This window comes from Grampus griseus (assembly GCF_964374135.1).
Source record: "Grampus griseus genome assembly, chromosome: 15".
Lineage (NCBI taxonomy): Eukaryota > Metazoa > Chordata > Mammalia > Artiodactyla > Delphinidae > Grampus > Grampus griseus.
The window spans coordinates 47,967,080-47,994,778 of record NC_139009.1 but is presented as its reverse complement, the minus strand read 5'-3'; the positions used below and the strand labels follow the sequence as shown (position 1 = coordinate 47,994,778).

Sequence of the window (27,699 nt, the reverse complement as noted above, 5' to 3'; positions counted from 1 at the left end):
ACAGTACATTAAAGGATCATATACCACAATCAAGTGGGATTTATTTTGGGATGCAAAGATGGTTCAACATATGCAAATCAATTAACGTGATAAACTACATTAACAAAATGAAGGATAAAAATCATATGATCATATCAATAGATGCGGAAAAAGCATTTGACAAAATTCAAAATGCTGTCATGATCAAAAACTCAAATACTGGGTATAGAAGGAACATACCTCAACATAATAAAGGCTAATTATGTGAAGCCCACATCCAACATCACACCCAAAAGTGAAAAGCTGAAAGCTTTTCCTTTAAGATCAGGAACAAGATAAGGATGCCCACTCTCGCCACTTTTATTCAACATAGTACTGGAAGTCCTAGCCAGAGAAATCAGGCAATAAAAAGAAATAAAAGGCATCCAAATTGGGAAGAAAGAATGTAAAATTATCTCTGTTTGTAGATGACATTCTATAGAGAAAATCCTTAAGACTCCAGGATACAAAATCAATATACAAGAATCAACTGTGTTTCCATACACTAACGATGAGGTATCATAAAGAAAAATTCAGAAAACAATCCCACTTATAGTACCATCAAAAAGAACCCATTACTTAGGAATAAATTTAACCAAGGATGAGAAAGATCTGTACACCAGAGACCTGAAAACATTGATGAAAGAAATGCAGAGGACAGAATAAATGGGAAGATATTATGTGCTCATGGATCAGAAGAATCAATAGTGTTAAAACATTCAGACTACCCAGGGCAATCTACAGATTCAATGTAATACCTACCAAAATTCCAGTGGCATCTTTCACAGAAATTTCTTAAAAATCCTAAAATTTGTATGGAACCACAAAAGACCCTGAATAGGCAAAGTATACTGAGCAAGAAGAACAAAGCTGGAGGCATCACACTCTCTGATTTCAAACTGTATTACAAAGCTATAATAATCAAAACAGTATGGTATTGGCATAAAAACAGAAGTGTAAATCAATGGTACAGAATAGAGAGTCCAGAAATAATTCATGGTCAATTAATTTTTGACAAAGGAGTCAAGAATATACAATGTAGAAAGGACAGGCTCTTCAATAAATGGTGCTGGGAACACTAGATAGCCACATGCAAAAGAATTAAACTGGACCCTTATGTTATACTGTACACAAAAATCAACTCAGAATGGATTTAAAGACTTGAGTGTAAGACCTAAAACCATAAAAGATCCAGAAGAAAACACAGGGGGTTGGCTCCTTCATATCTGTCTTGGTAATGACTGTTTTGGATTTAACACCAAAAACAGAGGCAATAAAAGCAAAAATAAATAAGTGGGACTAACTAAAAAACTAAAAATTTCTGCACAGCAAAGGAAACCGTCAACAAAATGAGAAGGCAACCTATGGAATGAGAGAAAATATTTGCAAACCACATATCCAATATCAAAATATACTTACTAGGATCATACAACTCAATAGCAAAAAAAACCAAATAACCAAATTTTAAAATGGCCAAAGGCTCTTATAGATTTTCTCCAAAGAAGACATTCAAATGGCCAACAGGTGCATTAAACAGTGCTCACCATCACCAATCATCAGGGAAATGCAAATTAAACCACAGTGAACATTACCTCACACCTGTTAGCAGGGCTATTATCAAATAGACAAGAAGTAACAAATGCTGGTGAGGATGTGGAGAAAAGGAAATGCTTTGTACACTATTGGTGGGAATATAAACTGGTATAACCATTATGGAAAACAATATGGAGGTTCTTCAGGAAATTAAAACTAGAACTATCATGTGATCTAGCAATTCCACTTCTGGGTATACCCAAAGGAAACAAAAACCTGTTTGAAATGACTCCATAATGTATGATTCCAACTGTATGCCATTCTGGAACAGGGGGCAGAGGGATAAATATGTGGTACACAGGAGAAACTTAGGGCAGTGAAACTACTCTGTATGATACTATAATGGTGGATACATGACATCATGCATTGGTCAAAACTCATAAAACTGTACTATATAAGTGAACCCTACTGTAAACTATGGACTTTAGTTAATAAATTATAACAAAATCACCACACTAATTCAAGACATCAATGCCAAAATTATACAGATTTTGGAACTATCTGATAAAGACTTCAAAGCAACTATTTAAAAAATGTTCCAGCAAATAATGTTCCTTCAAAGCAACTATTTTAAAAATGTTCCACTTTTGGAACAAATGGAAAGACAGACAATGCATCAAAGACACAGAATATACAAAGAAAAAGTTAAATGACACTTTTGGAAATGAAAAATACAATGACAAAAAAAAAATTTTTAATTCGTGATTGGGCTCAGTATGATTATAGAGATGACACATGAAAGAGTCACTAAACTTTAGGATGGATCAATAAAAATGTATCCAAGCTGAAAAACAGCAAGATAGAGTATGGAAAAATTGAACAGAGTCTCAGGATCCTGTAGGCAATAACAAAACATTTAACACTCATGATATTGGAGTTCCAGAGGTAGAGAGGTAAGAGTGTGGTGCTGAAAAAAATATTTGATAAATAATGGCTGAAATGTCCCAAATTTTATATATACATAAACCTACAGTTCAGTGAATCCCCATGGGGATAAACTCAAAGAAATCAATGCCCAGACACATATAATCAAACTACTGAAAGCGAAAACAAAGAAAAATCTTGAAAGGCGCTGGAGTAAAAAATAAATTAACTACAGGGTAAAATGACTCAAATTACTGTGGATTTCTCATCAGAAACCCTGAAGACCAGAGGGAAGAGTCACAACGTGTTTGAAGTGCTGAAAAGAACAGTCAATCCAATATCCAGCAAAAATATCCTTCTGGAATTAAAGCTAAATAAAGACATTCTCCAGTGAAGAATAACTAAGAGTAGCCATAGCCAGCAGATCTGCTATATAAGAATTGCTAAAGAAATATTCAGAAAAGAAAAGAAAATCATACAAGGAAATGTGAGCTATCAGGAATAAAAGAAGAGAAAAAAATGGTAAATATTGGGAAAATGTAATGGATTACGCTTTCCTTCAGTTAAAATGTGTTTGATGGTTAAAGCAAAAATTATAATATGGTCTGGGGGAATTTAAGTTAATATAGATGTAATATATGACAACTAAAACATATCAGAATTTGTGGGATTCTGTCAGAGAAGGACTTAGAAACAAATTTAGCACTGAACACTTATACTACAAAAGAAGAAAGATTCAAATAAGTAAGTTTCCACCTAAGGGAATTAGGGGGAAAAAAGGGCAAACTAAACCCAAAACAAATGGAAAGAAGGAGACAAAAAAGAAAAAAAAAACAAACTGGTGAGATTGAAAACAGAAAAATACAGTAAATCCACAAAACCAAGAGCTGTTTCTTTGAAATGATCAATAAAATTTACAAACCCACTGTCAAGACTGACAAAAAAGAAAAGCAAAAAAAGAGAAAAATGATCCATATAAGGAATGAAAAAGGAGTATCACTACAGAAACTGCTAACATTAAAAGTATAATAAACTAATACTATGAACAACTCCATACATAGAAATTTGACAACTTAGATGGAATGGAAATGCTTAAAATTCACAAACTACTAAAAGTTACCTGATATGAAGCAAATAACCAAACAAGTCCCAGGTGAAATCAAGTTCTAAACAAACAAACAAACATCCTTTGGAAAAAGGTATCTCTAACCCCAGATGGCTTCACTGTAGAATTCTACAAAACACATGAAAAACAAGTAACATCAATTCTATATATTCACTTCCAGAAAGCAAAAAAGGAGGGAATAATTCACAACTCATTTTATGAAACCGGCATTATCCTAAAACCAAAACCAAAATCAAACAAAGACAGTAGGGGGAAAAAGAAAGAAAGAAAGAAAAAGAAAACTATAGACCAATATCCTCCCCTCATAATGCTGATGCAAAAGAAAAAAAAAAAGAAATCAATGTTATCCACCATATTAAGAATCTAAAAAAGAAAAACCAAATGATCCTATCAATTAATGCAGAAAAAGTATTTGACAAAATTCGATACCCATTCAGGATAAAAACTCTCAGTATAGTAAGGAGTGCTTCCTCAATTTGAAAAAGAATACTACAAACAACCTATAGCTAACATTATACTAAGTGATGAGGGCTGAATGCTTTCTCCCTTAAACTGGGAACAGTCAAGGACGTCCACTCTCACCATTCCTACTCAATAAAGTGCTGGAAGTCCTAGCCAGTGCAAGGAGTCAGGAAACAAAAAGTACACAGATTCGAAAGGAAGAAATAAAGTGATCCCTACTTGCAGATGACAAGATGACAAGATTATCTATATAGAAAATTCCAAAGAATCTGAAAAAAAAAAAATCCTAGGACTAATAAGTAAATTTACCAAGACGATGGGACGTATAGTCAACAAGCAAAAATCAACTGTATTTTTATATACTAATAATGTACAACTGGAAACCAAAATTACAAAAGCAATACCATTTTTAATAGCATCAAAAATTTTAAAAGAAAAAGAAAAACTTACATATATACCTAAAAGTGCATGTACAGGACCAATATGCCAAAAGCCAAAATGCTGATGAAAGAAATCGAAGACCTAAAGAAATGGAGAGAGATACTCTATTTGCAGATTGAAGACTCAACATTAAAAATGTCAATTCTCCAAAATTTTGTCTCTGACAAAAGAGAGGCAAAAATATTACTGAAAACAAACACACAATATACAACTTTGGCAGAAAATGCAAAAAGGAAAACAGTAGGCTTCAAGGGGGAGGTGAACTTAAATTAAACACTATTTGAATATGTAGAAACTCGAGATAGAATGCAGGTCATAAACAAAACAAGCAAGACAATATTGGTATTTATTTCTATGCTTGGGTTCCAAGACTATGACATATAAAAATTCTGATTTTTCTTTACATTTACTACTAATAAATCACCACGCACAATTTTTAAAATGAGTTCTTGTACAGTTGGGGAAGAAAGATCTTATTCTCTATAATGCTGTTAAGTCCCCTCCAAATATAAATCATTTCTTATTAATTGCATATTCAACTCTGGAGCTTATTAATTATTGTAGCATAATCAGTTATCTTCAACTGTTTCAGTAACAGGATGTTTCTTGGCAGCCTGATACAAAGAACAGATCAAAGCAGAAATGCTCAGGTTGAAACATGGGTGGAGTGACCACAGCCCCTACTCCTTTCACCTGTATACCTGGGTTCCATAAAGACCAGTGTGAAGACCTACTGGTGATTGATTTGTCATTTCCTGTTTATAATACCTCTAGTTATATTTGTAACATGTTCTTATTGAACACCTGCTAGATTTTCCTTCTTCTTTAAGAAAAACGAACAGTAGCATTCTGGTCATATTGAATTCTATGATTACATTTTCACTTGGCTTTATTAACATTTTGCCATTACATAATGTCCTTGTTTAGTTCACTTAATAATTTTTACTACGGAATATAAAACAATTTTAAAAATGCTTATCTTACTCTTTGCTTACACGTGCATTAAAAAACTCGATCTTTTAGTGTCTTTATATTTTATTGTATTAGGTATTTCTCTTTTGGCAAGTGATTATGGGGTTTTTGTCAATGACATTCTTTAATAGGGGATTTCAGACAGTTTTTATCTAACGTAGTAATTGGCAATTGAATTATAATACAACACTGTACATTTATATTATTGTTATTCGTTTTTGCTCTCCTTCACCGATTACTTACTGGTTGTGGTACATATTACATATGTTATCTTATAATAGACTACCTTTCAATCCATTTATCTATTTCTTAAACACTCTTCACACTGATATACTCTAATTCAGATGTTTTCATTATTATTATTATTAACTAAACATTTCGAGCTTGCTTGAAGAGTTGATATGTACCAACCTTTCCGTTTAACTCTTAACCCTATATTTCCTAACCACAGTTCTTTAATCTACTTTAGAAATGTGAATTGCATTATAAAATTATATTCGTAAGTCCAGTTTTTACTAAACTTTTTACTTTGTGTCATCAAATCTTTTTGTAATTCATTTATTTCTTGGAAGTCTTTTTCACTTATATACTTTCAAGTCTACTTTATCTTTGTGGTAATCTGTTATAAAATGATTTCAGATTTCCTAAGTACTCAAATGTTTCCTTCTCTCTTAAGAGGCATTCAGTTTAGCCAGACAGTGTACTGGAATGACAGCCATATTTCTCTTAGCTATTATGAAGTTATTCTATTGTTAGTCTATGAATTAAGGGCTGAAGTAGTTCCTGAACTCCCTCCCTGAAATGATATTACACATTCTGCATTTCAAACTTAACAAGCCACTAGGTAAGAACTTTGGCTCCACCCTCACTTTTTGAAACACTTGCTAATATTCATGCTGAAATTAGGTTTCAAATAAGGGAAATCTTTCTTATCTTTCATTATGGTCTCTGTTTTGAAAGTCTTTACCTTTTCATGTAATGTTCTTATTATCCAAAACTATACTACACAAAAAGATAACAGAACCATTACTTTTTCTTCTTGATGTTCTCTTTACATCATTTTTCTATGCCTTAGATTTATTTTGCTTGCTCATTAGTAGTATAGCTAATTCTTTGCTCAGCTGGGTCAATTCTTTCCTTACACCTCTATCCATGTTTCAATATCTCTCACCATCTTTCAGGATCTCACAGATCTTCAGGGTCAGAAAGAACTTAAAAGCCCTTCCCCGAATAAAAATCTCTTATTTTTAAGACAGATTCCATAATGCATTCCATTTACATTAAACTAGTTAATTTCATAACATTTGTACTTGGTCAAAAGCTTTCTGATGAAGTAGTAATTCTGATACTATAGAAGTCTTATAATGTTTTTCTTCCCCTTTCCATCACACAGCAACAATGGTCTACTAGGTACACAACTTTGTTTTGCTTTCTTTTCATTTGTCTTGAAGTGTATTGTGTGGAGATTTTTTAGTGGGTTTTACTACTTTTCCTTCTACCACCCTCCTAAAACTTTATAAGACAGGAGGTTTACATAACTAATACTTCAGGCCCAATTGTAATACTTACATATGACATTGGAGATATATGTTAGAACTGTAACACATGATCTTTTAATAGAAACAAGATCAAGTATAATGAACAGCATTTTTCTTCACATTCTCCAGAAACTGAAATTAATAACTGTATATCACCATAAGCACTCAATAACATGTATTCTAAAGTAATATATTTTGTTCATTCTTTTCCTTGCTATGTATATACTCCCAAGAAAAAAGTATCAGCATAAGAACTAGCTTTGCAATATCTAATAACTGTCTCCATTAAAAACACTTAAAGATTTGCCTCTTCATGAAATGTTATATTTTTTTCATAAAATCATCTATAGGTACATAATAAATTACTATTGTGTAATAATTAATATCTTGGCAAAACTGAATACTTTTTCAAAAACTATACTTCTATTATATATAAAATATTTTGGCATCTGAACAAATTCTATAAAGAAACATATTCTTTATCAACATTTCACTTATCCAAGTATTTATTTTTGTTTATTTTACTCTTAAAAAGACCTAGTTTTCTAAATACTGTATCTTTAAATTGTTATCCAGGACTTCACTGGTGGTGCAGGGGTTAAAAATCCGCCTGCCAATGCAGGGGACATGCGTTTGAACCCTGGTCCGGGAAGATCCCACATGCCGCAGAGCAATTAAGCTCGTGCACCACAGCTACGGAGCCTGCACTCTAGAGCCCGCGAACCACAATTACTGAGGCTGCGTGCCACAACTATTGAAGCCCGCACACCTAGAGCCCATGCTCTGCAACAAAGACAAGCCACTGCACTGAGAAGCCCACGCACAGGAACAGAGTAGGCCCCACTCACCGTGACTAGAGAAAGCCTGTGCAGCAACTAAGACCCAATGCAGCCAAAAAATTAATTAATTAATTAATTAAAAAATTATTATCCAATGAAAAAAGACATAGTCAAAAATAATTCAACAGATGAAGGAGCAAGATAAAAACCAACCAGACCTAACAAATGAAGAGGAAATAGGCAGTCTACCTGAAAAAGAATTCAGAATAATGATAGTAAAGATGATCCAAAATCTTGGAAAAAGAATACAGAAAATGCAAGAAACATTTAACAAGGACCTAGAAGAACTAAAGATGAAACAAGCAATGATGAACAACACAATAAATGAAATTAAAAATACTCCAGATGGGATCAATAGCAGAATAACTGAGGCAGAAGAACGGATAAGTGACCTGGAAGATAAAATAGTGGAAATAACTACTGCAGAGCAGAATAAAGAAAAAAGAATGAAAAGAACTGAGGACAGTCTCAGAGACCTCTGGGACAACATTAAACGCACCAACATTCGAATTATAGGGGTTCCAGAAGAAGAAGAGAAAAAGAAAGGGACTGAGAAAATATTTGAAGAGATTATAGTTGAAAACTTCCCTAATATGGGAAAGGAAATAGTTAATCAAGTCCAGGAAGCACAGAGAGTCCCATACAGGATTAATCCAAGGAGAAATACACCAAGACACATATTAACCAAACTGTCAAAAATTAAATACAAAGAAAACATATTAAAAGCATCAAGGGAAAAACAACAAATAACACACAAGGGAATCCCCATAAGGTTAACAGCTGATCTTTCAGCAGAAACTCTGCAACCCAGAAGGAACTGGCTGGACATATTTAAAGTGATGAAGGAGAAAAACCTGCAACCAAGATTACTCTACCCACCAAGGATCTCATTCAGATTTGATGGAGAAATTAAAACCTTTATAGACAAGCAAAAGCTGAGAGAGTTCAGCACCACCAAACCAGCTTTACAACAAATGCTAAAGGAACTTCTCTAGGCAAGAAACACAAGAGAAGGAAAAGACCTACAATAAGGAACCCAAACAATTAAGAAAATGGGAATAGGAACATACATATCGATAATTACCTTAAATGTAAATGGACTAAATGCTCCCACCAAAAGACACAGACTGGCTGAATGGATACAAAAACAAGACCCATATATATGCTGTCTATAAGAGACCCACTTCAGACCTAGAGACACATACAGACTGAAAGTAAGGGGATGGAGAAAGATATTCCATGCAAATGGAAACCAAAAAAAAGCTGGAGTAGCAATTCTCATATCAGACAAAAGAGACCTTAAAATAAAGACTACTAGAAGAGACAAAGAAGGACACTACATAATGATCAAGGGATCGATCCAAGAGGAAGATATAACAATTGTAAATATTTATGCACCCAACATAGGAGCACCTCAATACATAAGGCAAATACTAACAGCCATAAAAGGGGAAATCGACAGTAACACATTCATGGTAGGGGACTTTAACACCCGACTTTCACCAATGGACAGACCATCCAAAATGAAAATAAATAAGGAAACACAAGCTTTAAATGACACATTAAACAAGATGGACTTAATAGATATTTATAGGACATTCCATCCAAAAACAACAGAATACACATTTTTCTCAAGTGCTCATGGAACATTCTCCAGGATAGATCATACCTTGGGTCACAAATCAAGCCTTGGTAAATTTAAGAAAATTGAAATTGTATCAAGTATCTTTTCCAACCACAACACTATGAGACTAGATATCAATTACAGGGAAAGATCTGTAAAAAATACAAACACATGGAGGCTAAACAATACACTACTTAATAACGAAGTGATCACTGAAGAAATCAAAGAGGAAATCAAAAAATACCTAGAAACAAATGACAATGGAGACATGACGACCCAAAACCTATGGGATGCAGCAAAAGCAGTTCTAAGAGGGAAGTTTATAGCAATAAAATCCTACCTTAAGAAACAGTAAACATCTCGAATAAACAACCTAAACTTACACCTAAAGCAATTAGAGAAAGAAGAACAAAAAAACCCCAAAGTTACCAGAAGGAAAGAAATCATAAAAATCAGATCAGAAATAAATGAAAAAGAAATGAAGGAAACAATAGCAAGATCCATAAAACTAAAAGCTGGTTCTTTGAGAAGATAAACAAAATTGATAAACCATTAGCCAGACTCATCAAGAAAAAGAGGGAGAGGACTCAAATCAATAGAATTAGAAATGAAAAAGAAGAAGTAACAACTGACACTGCAGAAATACAAAAGATCATGAGAGATTACTACAAGCAACTCTATGCCAATAAAATGGACAACCTGGAAGAAATGGACAAATTCTTAGAAATGCACAACCTGCCGAGACTGAATCAGGAAGAAATAGAAAATATGAACAGACCAATCACAAGCACTGAAATTGAAACTGTGATTAAAAATCTTCCAACAAACAAAAGCCCAGGACCAGATGGCTTCACATGCGAATTCTATCAAACATTTAGAGAAGAGCTAACAGCTATCCCTCTCAAACTGTTCCAAAATATAGCAGAGGGAGGAACACTCCCAAACTCATTCTACGAGGCCACCATCACCCTGATACCAAAACCAGACAAGGATGTCACAAAGAAAGAAAACTACAGGCCAATATCACTGATGAACAGAGATGCAAAAACCCTCAACAAAATACTAGCAAACAGAATCCAACAGCACATTAAAAGGATCATACACCATGATCAAGTGGGGTTTATTCCTGGAATGCAAGGATTCTTCAATATATGCACATCAATCAACGTGATACACCATATTAACAAATTGAAGGAGAAAAACCATATGATCATCTCAATAGACACAGAGAAAGCTTTCGAAAAAATTCAACACCCATTTATGATGAAAACCCTGCAGAAAGTAGGCATAGAGGGAACTTTCCTCAACATAATAAAGGCCATATATGACAAACCCACAGCCAACATCGTCCTCAATGGTGAAAAACTGAAAGCATTTCCACTAAGATCAGGAAGAAGACAAGGTTGCCCACTCTCACCACTCTTATTCAACATAGTTTTGGAAGTTTTAGCCACAGTAATCAGAGAAAAAAGGGAAATAAAAGGAATCCAAATCGGAAAAGAAGTAAAGCTGTCACTGTTTGCAGATGACATTATACTATACATAGAGAATCCTAAAGATGCTACAAGAAAACTACTAGAGCTAATCAATGAATTTGGTAAAGTAGCAGGATACAAAATTAATGCACAGAAATCTCTGGCATTCCTATACACTAATGATGAAAAACCTGAAAGTGAAATCAAGAAAACACTCCCATTTACCATTGCAACAAAAAGAATAAAATATCTAGGAATAAACCTACCTAAGGAGACAAAAGACCTGTATGCAGAAAATTATAAGACACTGATGAAAGAAATTAAAGATGATACAAATAGATGGAGAGACATACCATGTTCTTGGATTGGAAGAATCAACATTATGAAAATGACTCTACTACCCAAAGCAATCCAGAGATTCAGTGCAATCCCTATCAAACTACCACTGGCATTTTTCACAGAACTAGAACAAAAAATTTCACAATTTGTATGGAAACACAAAAGACCCCGAATAGCCAAAGCAATCTTGAGAACGAAAAACGAAGCTGGAGGAATCAGGCTCCCTGACTTCATACTATACTACAAAGCTACAGTAATCAAGACAGTATGGTACTGGCACAAAAACAGAAAGATAGATCAATGGAACAAGATAGAAAGCCCAGAGATAAACCCATGCACCTATGGTCACCTTATATTTGATAAAGGAGGCAGGAACGTACAGTGGAGAAAGGACAGCCTCTTCAATAAGTAGTGCTGGGAAAACTGGACAGGTACATGTAAAAGTATGAGATTAGATCACTCCCTAACACCATACACAAAAATAAGCTCAAAATGGATTAAAGACCTAAATGTAAGGCCAGAAACTATCAAACTCTTAGAGGAAAACATAGGCAGAACACTCTATGACATAAATCACAGCAAGATCCTTTTTGACCCACCTCCTAGAGAAATGGAAATAAAAACAAACAAATGGGACCTAATCAAACTTCAAAGCTTTTGCACAGCAAAGGAAACCATAAACAAGACCAAGACAACCCTAAGAATGGGAGAAAATATTTGCAAATGAAGCAACTGACAACAGATTAATCTCCAAAATTTATAAGCAGCTCATGCAGCTCAATAACAAAAAAACAAACAACCCAGTCCAAAAATGGGCAGAAGACCTAAATAGACATTTCTCCAAAGATATACAGACTGCCAACAAACACATGAAAGAATGCTCAACATCATTAATCATTAGAGAAATGCAAATCAAAACTACAATGAGATATCATCTCACACCAGTCAGAATGACCATCATCAAAAAATCTAGAAACAATAAATGCTGGAGAGGGTGTGGAGAAAAGGGAACACTCTTGCACTGCTGCTGGGAATGTGAATTGGTACAGCCACTATGGAGAACAGTACGGAGGTTCCTTAAAAAACTACAAATAGAACTACCATATGACCCAGCAATCCCACTACTGGGCATATACCCTGAGAAAAACATAATTCAAAAAGAGTCATGTACCAAAATGTTCACTGCAGCTCTATTTACAATAGCCCAGAGATGGAAACAACCTAAGTGCCCATCATCGGATGAATGGATAAAGAAGATGTGGCACATATATACAATGGAATATTACTCAGCCATAAAAAGAAACAAAATTGAGCTATTTGTAATGAGGTGGATAGACCTAGAGTCTGTCATACAGAGTGAAGTAAGTCAGAAAGAAAAAGACAAATACCGTATGCTAACACATATATATGGAATTTAAGGAAAAAAAAATGTCATGAAGAACCTAGGGGTAAGACAGGAATAAAGACACAGACTTACTGGAGAACGGATTTGAGGATATGGGGAGGGGGAAGGGTGAGCTGTGACAGGGCGAGAGAGAGTCATGGATATATACACACTAACAAACGTAAGGTAGATAGCTAGTGGGAAGCAGCCGCATGGCACAGGGATATCAGCTCGGTGCTTTGTGACAGCCTGGAGGGGTGGGATAGGGAGAGTGGGAGGGAAGGAGATGCAAGAGGGAAGAGATATGGGAACATATGTATATGTATAACCGATTCACTTTGTTATAAAGCAGAAACTAACACACCATTGTAGAGCAATTATACCCCAATAAAGATGTAAAAAAAAAAGAAAATAATTCAATATCTGTAAAAATATTTTTACATGATGCTTATTAAAACTGTATCATAGGGATTTAGAGGCTTCTTCTGATCTTCCTGTTGGTTATTAGCCTTAAAACAAATGCATAAAATCCCTATAAACTAAATAAATTTACTCATTTTTTAAAAAGCAGAAAAACCTACCAAATCTTTATCATCAGTTTGTATGCACTGTTGACTATTCTTACTTTTTTTCATAAAAATATTTTATGATCTAGGTATAGTACATTTTTTAGTGTATGTATTTTTTCTACTTCTTAACACTAGACTTGCTATAAATATCAGATGGTCTTTCAAAGATTTTGTGAACTTAATATTAAAAACGTATCACGGATGATCTACACCTCACGTTGTCAATCTGAATGAAAATGACACCATTATCAGCATCATCACTAACATATTTCTTACATTAGCTGCCAATACTATCAATTAGATATTTCACTGTTATTTTAGAAATGAGCATGTCACAAGCATGTCATTTGCCACTATTTTCTCTGGCTAGTAATAAATTCAAAGTGTTCTTTGACAAAGGACATCAATCAGGAGAGCAAAGAAACCTGAGTTCAAATGTAGATGGAGGCAATTATTAAAACTATAGCATAGAGACAAATTGCTTACCATTCTTAAGCCTCAATAACTCCCTTATCAAGCTGCTGAGAGGATTAAATGAAATAATGCATATAAAGCATTTAACGCAGAGCATGGCACACACTAAGTAAAAGATTTTAGCAGCAGTTGATGATGATGATGATTCCTAAAAAAGATTTCAAGAACCATCCCTAGCAGTATGCCCCAGACACACTTGACTCATCTGCTACACTTTACCGGAGATTCTTGCTTTCATTCCTTTTTACTGTTCTATGTCCTATGTTCATAGCCTCCATAGTGAGGCTTTGGTAACATTACCTCTAAGAACTTCATTAGGTAGAACTCAGAACACCTACAATGGACACTATGCCCTCCATGAGCCTCTTTCACACATGTTGTAGCTTCTGATTGCTCTTGCTTGATATAAATTTGCGGGAAGCTGCCTTTACTCCACACTAAGCATAGGAGAGAAAAATGGCCAATGTCTCTGGGGAATAATTAACAAAAGACAGTTTGTTTCATCTTCATGATAAAATACAGCATCCCCATTAAAAGGCAAATTCATCATTCCCAAAAGTTAAATAGAATGACACTTTAAAAGTAATTCCAGCTGATTAAATTTAGGGTTCTGAAAAAAATTTTAATTCATGAATATACTCTGAATCTTTCATTTGATTTTAAAATGTATAAATGTTCATTTAACTTTGAGCCCTTGCCTCTCAGTGTTCTATTCTGAGCTAGTCAAACAAGTGGTAGCAGGCATGCTGGGCTCAATAATACTGCCTCTCATATTTAAATACTCTTTTTCACTTGGATTGCAAATTAAAGACAGTCTCCTGAACACTGACACATTTTCAATGATTGATTTTGCAAAACGTGTTGATTTTTCCTACACTGTTTTGCCTCTGTGTATGTCAACTTTGGCCTTCTTTTCTTGCTCCTTTGCAGTGCTGCTGTCTCTTTGAAGCCATTGTCTGCCTGATATGAAAAATGTACATTAAACCTCACGACTAATTACATACATAGAAAATTCCTGATCTCAAATATAAAACACCCATGCCCAGAAACCATAACAAAAGCTTCTGACTATGTACAAAACTCTTAATCAAATCTTTCATTCACTCGGATTAAAAGAAATTCCAATAATTTATTTTCTGTTAAAGTTGTCTTTATATCCTTTGAAAAGTGGATTTCTTATGCATGTTACATGCCTATAAGTCAATCCATTTAACATTAAACCCCACCTATTTCCTCCACAAAAGTTTACACTTGCTGTTAGGTCTACTTCAATTAAGTGCTACTCAGTAGAATTGTTTCATTCTAAACACAAAACTATTTAGTCTTAATATAATGTCCTTTTCTTTTTTTTTAACTCTCTCTGCACTAAGCATTAGCAAAGTAGACTTTCCCCAATAAATCCTATAATCTATGGATTAAGTACATGGCTTCTTGTATTTAAAAAACATACTTGGAAAGAGAATGAACAGAAACTTCTTTCCCCTCGAATTCCCCAAAATATACAAAACAATGTCTCTAAATCTAAAAGGACAGTGCCTTACACACATGCTGCATGTTAATAGTATATAGAGAACGAAATTTCATCTCAGATAACTTAATTGTTGGGAAAATTATTTTTCCTGAACAGACTAGTTTTAGAGTTAATTTAACCAATCATTTTTTTTTAAGCTATTGTATGCAAGGCCTTGTCTAAGCACTCTGAGAGAATACCTGCAAGGAGTTTAGAAGCTAGTGTTGATGGACGGTAAACAGTATACAAATGGCAATCATATGAAACAAGATAAGCACTGAGAAAGGGCACATACAGGAAGGAACAAAGAGAGAGTGAGAAGAGTTGTGGCTACTCCCCTGCTTGGCTCGTTAGCACGTCAGAATTTTCATAAGGCCTACCAGCCATCATTCGTTTCCACCAGCGATCCTAGCAACAGACTCCCCTAGCTCCCGGTCTACCGCATCTAGGTACCCTACTCGATTATGCTGTTGCTTGCCTTTTTGTGAGAACAACTCTCTTCTGTCTCTAGCTGTTGTTCATCTCATGCAGTTACCAAGTGCAGTAAATGCATCCCATGCCACCACGTGACTATTCTGGGAAACCCTGCATTGACTACCAGTGTACCAACTGGCTAGTGCAACCCTGGGTATGCAATTTTAGTTGCTTGAAAATGATGTTTCAGAATGGAAAGATGAAAGGAGGAGGAGAAGGGAAGTAGCCACACTCCTCTTCAGAAATGGCCACGATACCTAAGCAGAGCAAGTCGGAGTAAGGTCTGCACATGAGCCAAAGCTTAGAATTTCATTGCCTTTGTTGGCTCACGTCACTTCTTTAATTAATGTCACTTTCTCTGGTTTAATATCAGAGCAAGTGACAAGAGTGCTTCTGGATGAATTGTGTTTTCTGAGGACTGTATGGCATACTCTCCCGCAGTCTGACAGAGGGACGTGCCAGTTTTACTTGGCAGTTACAATGCACCAGCTTTAGTTTTAGTAGTTTAATTTGTGGCAGTTATATGTTTTGAATACGTTGAAGTATTCACAATGGTCTCATGGAATCTGCTCCATAGATAAAGTTTACACAGTGGAAAAGAAAAAGCAATGGCTATTAAGGTGATTATGAAAAAGCTTCTCTTGGCCACAGCTGGTCTTACAGGCATTCCTGTAAATTTAAGAGCATTTAGGGGATATGATTAAAGTGATCACAAGGAATGATGCCCTTTTTTTTTTTTTGCCCAGTTCTGTAGCTGGTGTGAGACGATCATAAGGAATATGATATTTAGAACTCAATTTTATGCAAAATCCATTATTCAAGAAGTGAAGTTTATATACATGATAGACATGCAATGAAATAAATGTTAGAATAGGAAGCTTTGTTACTTATGCATTAAGTTGGTTCTAACATTTTGGTAAACTAACTTTTTATTGATATAAAATTCAGAAGAATTTCCGCATTGAGGAGAAGGGACTAAACTTTTCCCCTTGGTTTGTTAAAGATCTGTCTGTTTCAGGCTGAAGTAATCTGAAGGTGTTTTATTTAGTTTTTCCTTCATCTCCTTTATACACTTTTGTGAAGCCTCATCAGCTCAGGGTGAGAGCTGTCACCAAGGAGTTCCAAACTTTACCTGCCCTTTCTAAATTTAGGGTTCTTTACTGCAGCAGGTTGAAGATCTGGCTTTGAAGGCACCTGGCTCTGCTGGAGAACAGAAATATTCATCTCCACTGAATGCATGCTGCTTAAGTGCTGGAGGCCCTTGCGGGAGACTAACTCTCATTGGACACTTCATCACAATACTTTCTCTTCCCTACATGAAGTAGTAATTCTCATTCACCAAAGACAGAATTTTGCCTGACACAGCCACAGGAGCTCCTGTTTGACTTTCGAAATTAATCAACCTCGAAGCTGGAGTAGAAATGGCATGTCCTTTAACCTTAAGCACAAAAAGCTCTCAACAGACTGCAGTTTTTATATCCCTGGATGGGAGTTTGGGCCCCTGATACTTAAACTTGATGCACATACTGGGTTTCTGGCATGCTTTTGCCCATACCCATCTGCTAGGCTGGCACTGTGCCCATTCAGAAGGTGTGATGCCAGTTTCAATAGGGCATAGGTGCCAATCAAAGATGGGTTTGGAGGGGCAGCATGCAGAACTCAGCAAAAGTCAGCTCTTCTGCCAGAAGATCCTCCTGTTATCATATAATGCCAATGAAGGGCCACATGCTTCATTGCCTGAGATCACATTGCATCTGTAGATGTTCCTGGCCTTCAATGGATGTCTTTCTACGGAACCTTTTTCCTCAAGTATTACTTGATTGGAGATGTTAAAGAAAAGTCTACCTGACTAAATGAAGTCCACCTCTTTAAAAGAAACAATGGAAATCTTCAACAATTTTCTTGAAATAATTGCTGAGTTTTGTGTCTTTCCTCCTAAAATACCCTTTCACATAGAATACTGCATAGCGTATTCAGTTCACATAATGGAGTTATAAGGGACAAACTTTCTGAAGGACCACTAACTGCAAAACTATGTAAGCAGTATAAGACCCACAAACACTTTGATCATTGTTAAATGTGGATGGTGGACAAATTTTTATCATCCAAATAGCTAATTTCTAGTGAATTCTTCCATTTAGAGCTTTAGAGTTTAATTTTCTTTTCATTTATTTTATAAACATAGATATTCCTGTTTCTTAAAAGAAGGACCATACTTCCTACTCTTCATCCATATCTAAAGAAAAAAAAAACCCTAAAACACTTCAGAAGCAAAAGTCTATCCTTATTTCATAACGAAGCCAGAAGCTCCCAAAAGCTGGGAGTTTTTTTATTGTGTGGCAATAGAGGTGAACTCATTTCCTGAAGAAGACATTTCCCTATAGCAAACAGGTTTCAAATTTAAAAACCTTAACCACTGTAAAGTTATAAGATAGTAACAGGTGCAGTGAAAGAGACATAATATATAAATCATTGAAGAACAGAGCAGTTTGTAAATCTTCCCTTAAGGCAAAAGAGTTTGAGAGTAGAAATGTTGAAAATGAAGACCCACAATATAAAATATGTTAAAAAGAAGATCAGACACTTACAAAAATGAAAGAGATAAGAAAAGGCTAAGTAAGCCTTAGAAAAACACTCTCTTTTTATACAAAGAATCCAAACTTTTGCAGATACTTAGATTTCTTAACTGATAAGTAAATGAACACTCTATTAAAACTCAAAATTAATAGCCGATGGACAGCACATACAAAATTAAAATACAACTTCTAGGGAGTTTAAATATTCTTGTGAAAGGTACATCAAGTTTATTAAACTCACAAAATCCCAAGTGATCTCTTCCTCTGTTGAGATAATATCACCTATTACCTATTACACCTTCATCTGAGAACTAATTTATCTTATATACTATAGTTTCTAGTACAAGTTATCCTTATTTCATATTTATTTCCTTCTTCTTTTCACCCACACAGTATCATCTGCAAAATTTCCTAGTAACAACTGTGGTTCCTAGTAAGCACTGTATCAAATAAGACTAACTGCTTATCTCAAAGCCTTCTCTATAAAACACTGCCAAAATAACATTTAACACAGCAATATATAATGAAGCAATATATGTTTCAGTAACTCTACTTTGTTGCTAGCATTATCATTAGGATCTTCCGAACACTACTCTGCATACCTTAAAAATCAATCCATTCCAGCTTACTAGAAAGTACAATAAGTAAAAACCATACATGTATAAATAACCTTTTCTATTTCTTCATAAATAGAAGTCTGTTTCATCAATAAAATATGTGAGTTAAACTTTGATAATTTCTAAAACTCATAGTCATCCTATCCTCTTCCCCCTGCCCTACCACCCCCCCCAAAAAAAGATTTCTTCTGTTTCTAAAGAGCAAAATTGAGCTGATCTGAGAGGATTACCCAAAAAATGCATGGCAGTCACTTGAAGTCTAAACATTTATCCATGAAAAAATGATTGAGCTTAATGCTTCAAGAGAGCTAATTTTAGTTATAATAACATATTATTTAGAAAAGATAATGCTATTGATTTACTGTCAATAAAGCATATATAGATTTTTTTAGATGACATCATGAGAGTTAATTTGTCTCAGTTTTTCTTGTGACTAAGAGTACATCTCTAAGGTTACAGGCTGGAGTTAAGGGTAACATCTATAATTATGGAAGAGAATAAAGCAACTGGCTTGTGTGGATTAAGCAGCCCAGTCTATCTCCATCTCTCAGGCAAATAACCGTTGAACATCTAGTCTGTGCTTGATATTCCAAAGATGCTAAATTGTCATGGTTATGCTCAAAATCAAAAAACTAAAACTTACACAGATAAATCATTTCCATTTGTACTAATATAAGAAGACTTCATGAGCACATGAAGAATTTGGCTGAAGTTTATTACCTGTAATTCTGTTTTCCTAGATTTTATTTATTTATTTTTTTTTCTCTGGTACGCGGGCCTCTCACTGTTGTGGCCTCTCCCGTTGCGGAGCACAGGCTCCAGACGCGCAGGCTCAGCGGCCATGGCTCACGGGTCTAGCCGCTCCACGGCATGTGGGATCTTCCCGGACCGGGGCACGAACCCATGTCCCCTGCATCAGCAGGCGGACTCTCAACCACTGCGCCACCAGGGAAGCCCTGTTTTTCTAGATTTTTGACTAATTTCTGAAACACGGTATCTTTCATATCTGAAACATAAGATGACAGCTTAAATGAGAACTTTTCACTATGTCATCATGGCTACTATTGTAAATTTTAGTGGGAAAAATAGATAGAGGTTGGTAAGTAAAATGTCATTCCACTGACATCCTCTTATGTTCTTAGTTTTACCACATTTAGTAGCTAAATCCATCACAGTCCATGGCAGGACAAATGGAAAAACCCTCCAGTAGATGTCTTTGTCACCATCCTAATCTCCTGCGGCACCAGACACTGAATTTAGAGTTCAACTATCACTGAGAATGGGAAATTCTAAATAAATAAATAAATTAGATTGAACTGCTTATCGAGTTCCAAGTTTTTAAAAACCTTATCTTAATCATGACTATTATTATTACCCCTAACATACAGAATAGAAACAAAGACTCGTGGATAGGTGAAAGTCACTCAAGTTTGCAAAAGACTTAGTCAGGTCAGAATTCAACCCAAATTTGCCTAACACCAAAGCCCACGCTTTTATTTGTGCAATTCTCCCTCAGTTTGCTTAGTTCTATGTTATACCTAGCAATAAAGTAGAATTTAAACTCTTAGTTCTCTCTCCGGAAATTTTAGAAATTTTTTTCACTTATTTGATCCCAAAATAACAGCAATTTTTTCCACCCCCTAAACCAGTTCCCATTCTCCCTTTTCCCCTCCTCTCTTTTCATATACAAAGAAAGAACTCTGTCTTGTATTCAGACTTTTCTTTTCCCTCTTATTACTATTTCTATTAATGCTACAGGCACATTATTTCTCCAAGTCAAGAGTAAATATAAAATATTTCTGCCCCTTCCCCTTTTCTTCTTGCTGACTACTGAAAGGCCTTGGATATTGATCTCAAAGCTCGAGGACAGTTGTACACACACAATGAGTTAGACACAGCGGTTAGCTTCTTCTCAGCCTTTGGTAACAAATGCTGATGAAGTGTCTGCTGAAAGAGTATATCTGGCAAATATGATGCTTAAAAAGAATGTAGCTGGACACAAAGGACACAAAAGAAACCTGAATTTACCTACTTCTTCATTTATATACAGGAAGTGATGAGAACCATGGTAAAATGCAAAAGCATGATATAATTTCATATGGACTTGCTTAGCTTTGAAAATAAGTAAAAGCTAATTTTAATGAAGTTGTTGCTGATGGCAACTCACTGAAGAGCTGATTTTGATTTATGAATGCCACTTCTGATAAAACAATAACAACACTTGGAACACACAGCTTTATTATATATTCTGAAGTATGGAGACTTTTCCTCAAAACAGCTAAACATTTCTTTAAAGTCCTTCCCCCAACGTGTGCACTTGCTTATATTTCCAGGATCCAGGTTCTGAAATTCAGATAGTAGGGGGTATTTCATAACATATGAAACCTCGAAAATTGTTGCAAAATAAATCTTACTGAGAAAAAAATAAGTAAAAAAATATGTGCAGTACTTGGACTGAAAGAAGCAAAGATTTTTCTGTATTTAAATAGGGACAAATAAATCACATGCCTAAGCAAATAAATTCCTTTTTCACAACAGGAACCACACAAGTAGTGAGTATGTATACACATATATGTACACATACATTATGTATATGTGTATAGACATATAATTTAAGTTTAAACATGCACTTAAATTTAAATACATATAACACATACAATATGTACATCTAAAAAAGAGAAAACAAGATCATCACAATCAATGCTTTTCTGTAGTTCTTTGAAATTATTCAAATAATTCAAACATTAGAAAACTGAAAGTATAACTGATAAGCTGTGCAATCCAAGGCTATAGCTCAGCCACATCAGAAATAATTTATTCAACTCCATTTCTCTGACCTTGAGTCAAGACAATGTACTAGAGATCCTTACTCTCTGCCATACAAGAGAATTCACTAATTCAGAGTCTCAACCAACACTTATTCTACAAAGAATTCTATTCTCTGTAGATCCCAAGTACTCTCAGGGTCTTTATCTGCACCATCTAATGTGGTAGCCACTACCTATACGTAGCTATTGAGCCCCTGAAATATGACTAGACAAATCCTGGATTTTAAAGACTTTAAAAAAGTGAAATATTTCCTTTTTTTAATATTGATAACATGTTGGAATTATAATACTTTAGATAGATTGTATTTAATAATACATACTATTTAATTAAATTTCACTTGTTTCTTTTTACTTTTTTTTAATGTGGCTCCTAGAAAATTTGACTTTACATACATGGCTTGTATTACATTTCTATTGAACAGTGCTGTCTGTGTCACTCAATCTAGTACTTAGAATCATAGCATTTTTCAAGCAAGTTCAAATCCTTTAAATGGGGAAGCTGTTCTTTATTTAACCCATACAATAATTTTGTGTTGGTCTTATCTTTCCAACTAGATTAGACACTCAGGTGATTAATAAGTTACTTATTAACTGGATTTCATCCATTTGTTCAAAACTACAATCTTAATTTTATCAGAAGAGAAGCTTTATCCTTCATGAGCCATGAAACATGCTTGTGTGACAAGGGTGGCAGAATATGCCACCCTAAAAGATGCCTCTTTGGCATAAGGATTATTTTGAACTAAAGGCATTTGAAAAATAGCAAATGTAGGGAGAGGCTTCCTCTGAACTCCCTTTATTTGCCTAAAGACAGAACCTCCAAAAAAAAAAAAACCTCCATTGTTTTAAATGCCCTCCAGGAGCGCTTCATTAACCAGGAAAGACTGACTCATCACAGAAGAGATGAGAAGTTGACACCACTCCCAAACTTTGTTATGAACTATCATAGCCCACATCTACTCTTCTAAGGGCTATTAATCTTTCCTAAAAATCATTTACTGTCCCTTAAGTGGCCTGTATCCCGTCTCCCCTTCCCTTATTAAGACGGTATGTAAGCTCTCAAATCTCACCGTGTTTTAGGGTATTTATTCACTTTTTTTCCCTGATATTACTGTGCATGTAACATTAAAAAAATTAATAAATTTGTATACCTTTTCTCCTGTTAATCTGCCTGTTGTCAGTTTATTTCATAAACCCAGGTATCCAGCTTAAGAAGATAGAGGGAAAGTTCTTCCTTCCCTACACTTTGAAATGTTTAATGAGGAACCCAAGATTCCTCCAATGAAGGTCTTTTACCAACTTCTTAAATTCCTACAGACACACATATAATGAGTCAATATATTTAGAAGAACTGCTCCTTGAGGGCATTTTTTTTTTTTGCGGTACGCGGGCCTCTCACTGTTGTGGCCTCTCCCGTTGCAGAGCACAGGCCCCGGACACGCAGGCTCAGCGGCCATGGCTCATGGGCCCAGCCGCTCCGCGGCATGTGGGATCTTCCCGGACCGGGGCACGAATCCGCGTGCCCTGCATCAGCAGGCGGACTCTCAACCACTGTGCCACCAGGGAAGCCCGAGGGCATATTTTTAATCACTAATATTTATCTTATTTTATTCATTAAATCTGATCTTCTAATGGATATTTCTTGATCATTAAACTACAGATGCAAGGTAGCCCTGAATAATCCTTTTAAAGTCAGTGTAATTTTAAAATGTAGTGTAAAAGTATACTCAACTCAGGCTCCTTACCTGTACCAAAGAACACAAAAACTAAATGAGTGTCTAATTTCTTAATTATCCCAAGATGGGGGCTTCCCTGGAGGCGCAGTGGTTAAGAATCTGCCTGCCAATGCAGGGGACACGGGTTCAAGCCCTGATCTGGGAAGATCCCACCTGCCGCGGAGGAACTAAGCCCGTGTGCCACAACTACTGAGGCTGCGCTCTAAAGCCTGCGAGCCACAACTATTAGCCCGAGTGCCACAACTACTGAAGCCCACGCTCCTAGAGCCTATGCTCCACAACAAGAAGCCACAGCAATGAGAACCCTGTACACCGCAACGAAGAGTGGCCCCCCCTTCGCCACAACTAGAGAAAGCCCGCGCACAGCAACAAAGACCCAATGCAACCAAAAATAAAAAATAGTGAATAAAATAAATTAATTAAAAGAAAAAAACAGGGGCTTCCCTGGTGGCGCAGTGGTTGAGAGTCTGCCTGCCGATGCAGGGGACACGGGTTTGTGCCCCGGTCCGGAAGGATCCCACATGCCTTGGAGCGGCTGGGCCCGTGAGCCATGGCCGCTGAGCCTGCGCATCCGGAGCCTGTGCTCCGCAATGGGAGAGGCCACAACAGTGAGAGGCCCGTGTACCGCAAAAAAAAAAAACAAAAAACAAAAAACACAATTATCCCAAGATGGCATGTAACTAGTACCATTCTAGATGTACAGGAGAGAAGTTAATTCATTCCATGCAATAGATGCCTTGAAGTATGAAGGCCCAGTTCTCTAGTGAGGCCTAGTTAAGAAATGACCAGAACCTTGTACTACTTAAATATTAATGATTAAGATTCACAAATGGAAAGTGTTTGTATTCATACAGTTGCATTCTCTGAGCTGTAAAAAGCAATGTTTCCAGGAAAACACTCTCGAAAAAGAACATTAACATTTTGTCTGGCAGACTGTGTAATTATGCTCTGAAAAGACTTCTAAGAGTCATTCAGAAAAACATGGACAACAAGGACTGGGGTCAGTCATGTCTTGAACCCATTCTACTAAACATTATCTTCATACGACTTAGAAAAGTACATTTATGGATTATATCTTATTTCAAAGTTTCAATTCTCAAAATATTATTAAGAAGTCACAGGTATAGTCACATATATAAGAATATTTGGTGATTTATACTTTACCTAAATATATCAAACCAAATCCTCCAGAGCCAATCATCTTGCCCAGCACCCACTGTTTTCCTTCCACATCACCCAGGACCTTGCCTTCTGGAAGTGGAACAGGAAGTCTGTATTTCTCTTTTCTTCTTGGTGGCATCACTTCTGTTGGCAGAAGGGGTGAGATAGTGATTAAAAATAAAAACAACAGCTAAGAAAACTCCAGTTAAAATACATTTCTCAAAATGTCTTCTATGGGGCACTTTCCCAGGTTCCCAGAAATTAGGATTCTGAAGTCAACTGGGTTTAGGAAAGCCCACACATTTTATTCAAATTGGAGATTCACCAACATTACAATATTGAAATCTAAGAGGCACTGATGTTAAAAAAACAAACAAACCTGCTGAACCTCACTTAACATTTCCGAAATTCAGTTAGGCAGTCAAAATACCTATTAACAGTGCAGAATACACCTTAAGAAATGAGTTAACAATATCCAATTACAAAGAGAAAATAAATTTCATATATATGAAAATACTCCTTTCACTAAGAATGCTACGTGTCAAAGATGAGAAGGTCTTCAGTCACTAGGAAAGAAAATACAGCTTTTGACTGGGAAAACATGGACGACGGCAATGTACATCATTACCAAGCCCAGCAACTGACACAGAGTAGGTACTCAGTAAATATCTGTTAAATGAGCAAAGCATTGGGTTTTCATGGATGTATAATTAAGCAGAGCACTAGGCCACTGTGCAGTTTTAGGGCTGGCACACTACTCTTTCAGCTTCTTTCTGTTCCTCTATATCCTGTCCCTTCCGCACCTTCACCAAAGTGAAAACTGCCCTGTCTTAGAGATTAATACAGTACTGCCAACAACAAAAGTATGGACTCCAGGGCTTCCTTGGTGGTGCAGTGGTTGAGAGTCCGCCTGCCGATGCTGGGGACGCGGGTTCGTGCCCCGGTCCGGGAGGATCCCACATGCCGCGGAGCGGCTGGGCCCGTGAGCCATGGCCGCTGAGCCTGCGCGTCCGGAGCCTGTGCTCCGCAACGGGAGAGGCCACAACAGTGAGAGGCCCGCGTACTGCAAACAAAACAAGAAAAGTACGTACTCCATAGTAGAGCCATCCAACTTTACCCAATTAATTATAATTGTACACAGGTTAGTGAAATACACCAGAGATTTTTGAGTCGGAAGAGAAAATTTCTTCGGAAAAAACACACACAGCATATAGGCCTGAAACTAACTGTGAAAGTAACTGCCGTCTTCTAAGTATTTCCAAAGAATTTTTTAAAACTGGTGAGTGCTTTTGAAATGAAAGTTTTCATTGTATACGCTATCCATCTTCAGAATGAGAAGGTTTCTGTTCCTTTTAGTAGGTCTTCCCTGCTTCACTTAACTTTAATCAACGCCCTACCTTTTACTCAGCAGCAACACCCCAGGTAGAGCAAAGGAACACAGCAGAAATCTTTAACAATATTCACCTGTCCTCCTCCTAACGCGAACACAAGGGAAGCCAGGAATTTAAATGAACAATGCCCAAAACAGGAAAAGTTTTAACCAGTACTTTATATATACTGACCAGTACTTTATGTACTGGGGCCCAACATTTATTTGCTGATTTAAAAACTAAAGTCTACAGAGAACAACTTTTCAGCAGGGCATAAATTCTCAATCAGTATAAAGAAGACAAACACAGTTTGGGGGCAACTCTGTGGCATCAGAACTTGAGACCTGAAAGGTGACTTACTATACAATGCGCATTCTGGGCATGGATGCGGAGTTCAAGTTCACAGGAGGAAGCGCCAGCCTCCTCTCAAGGCCAGTACCGACACAGACGTCCCTGCTGCTTTGGGGTCCCCTCCCAGAGCTGCGATGAAAAGTGCTCAACACGAGTTTCCACTACCCAGAGACCTGAACCCGAGCCAAGACTGGGCTTGGGGGCGGCCATGGCGGAGGGCCATGAGAGCGGAGGCAGGGGCGGGGCAGCGCGACCCACCGCCCGCCCGCCCGTCCTGCTCGGCGGCCCAAGACACCCCCACGCCCGGCCGGCCCGAACCACCCGAAGCTCGCCGGCGTCTGGAGACTCACTTCCCGACTCAAGCTCCCTCTAGACCGACAAAAAGAGAAACCCAATCTCCTTCCCCGCCTCACTCCTTCGCCCCGCCTCTGGGCGAACGGGAGTTGAAGGGGGGCGAGGTTCACGCACTGAGTTAGAAAAAAGTCAGGACCAACCGCGAAAGCAGGGACCGCTGCCCGTCCGGGGCTGAGGCGCGGCCCGGAGGCCCCGGCGTCTCTCTCCGACCGCAGCTCCTCCCCGGGCTGGGGCGCCACGCGGGCCGGGCAGGCGGAGAGCGGGGCGCGGAAGTGTGGGGTCCCGACGCGACCCCCAGGACCCAGGGACGAGAGGAGGTTAACCAGGCCCTCCGCGTCCCCGCCGCCAGACCGCGAAACGCCTCCCGCCGGCCTACCAGGGCCGGGCGGGGCCGCGGGCCTCCAATCCCGCGGGGAGGCGGGCCCGGAGCCGGCGCGGCCCGCGGAAGGGGCCAAACTAACTTCTTGCACCTGGGCCCGCGGCGTTGCGCGCGCCCGACACAGCTCGCTCTGGGCGGAGACTGCGGCCCCGGGCCCACGGAACCTCGCCTAGGCCGCGGCCAGCGTTCTCTTTAAGGCGGCCTGTAAGCGCTCGGGGACGCAGAGACGGAAGAGGCGGCGGCGGGTCTACACCATCAGATCAGTTTGGTGTGCATTTGTGTAGAAGGAATTTCAGGCCTCTTGTACCATGATCTCGGTACCCAGAGTTTCCAAGTCAACAGGCCGGTCCTTACTGAGCATTTACCCGGGCAGCCAGTCACACTGGCCGGGCCTCTAGAGCAAGAAGCCTGTGTGAGCAGGAAGGCCTATAACACAGCGTTTAAGTTCTCAGAGGCATATTGGCTCAAGATCCATTTACTAGTTGGATAATCTTGACTAAACGTAATTACTTTACAAAACTTTCATTTTTTTCTTTTTTTTTTTTTTTGATCTGTGAAATGGAAATAACCCTAGTTATTCAGGTTAAGAAGGTTTGTTAAAGAAAAAATTATTCCGACATTTCTT

General features: G+C 37.3%; 1 protein-coding gene across 4 annotated transcripts in view; it reads right to left on the bottom strand.

Annotated features, from left to right (window-relative positions):
* VRK2 (VRK serine/threonine kinase 2) overlaps positions 1–27,051 on the bottom strand; it is a 96,944-nt gene extending 69,893 nt beyond the window's left edge. For 3 of the 4 annotated variants that reach the window (XM_082672614.1, XM_082672617.1, XM_082672616.1), the window contains exons 1-2: positions 26,836–27,051; positions 24,624–24,764 (exon numbers count right to left, since the gene is read on the bottom strand). In XM_082672614.1, the coding sequence (XP_082528740.1) occupies positions 24,624–24,759 (136 nt within the window). In that variant the 5' untranslated portion in view covers positions 24,760–24,764; positions 26,836–27,051. Of the gene's footprint in view, positions 1–24,623; positions 24,765–26,350; positions 26,661–26,835 lie in introns of those variants that run through there. The other variant, XM_082672615.1, reaches the window with a different exon arrangement.
* Between the last annotated feature and the right edge of the window lie 648 nt (positions 27,052–27,699).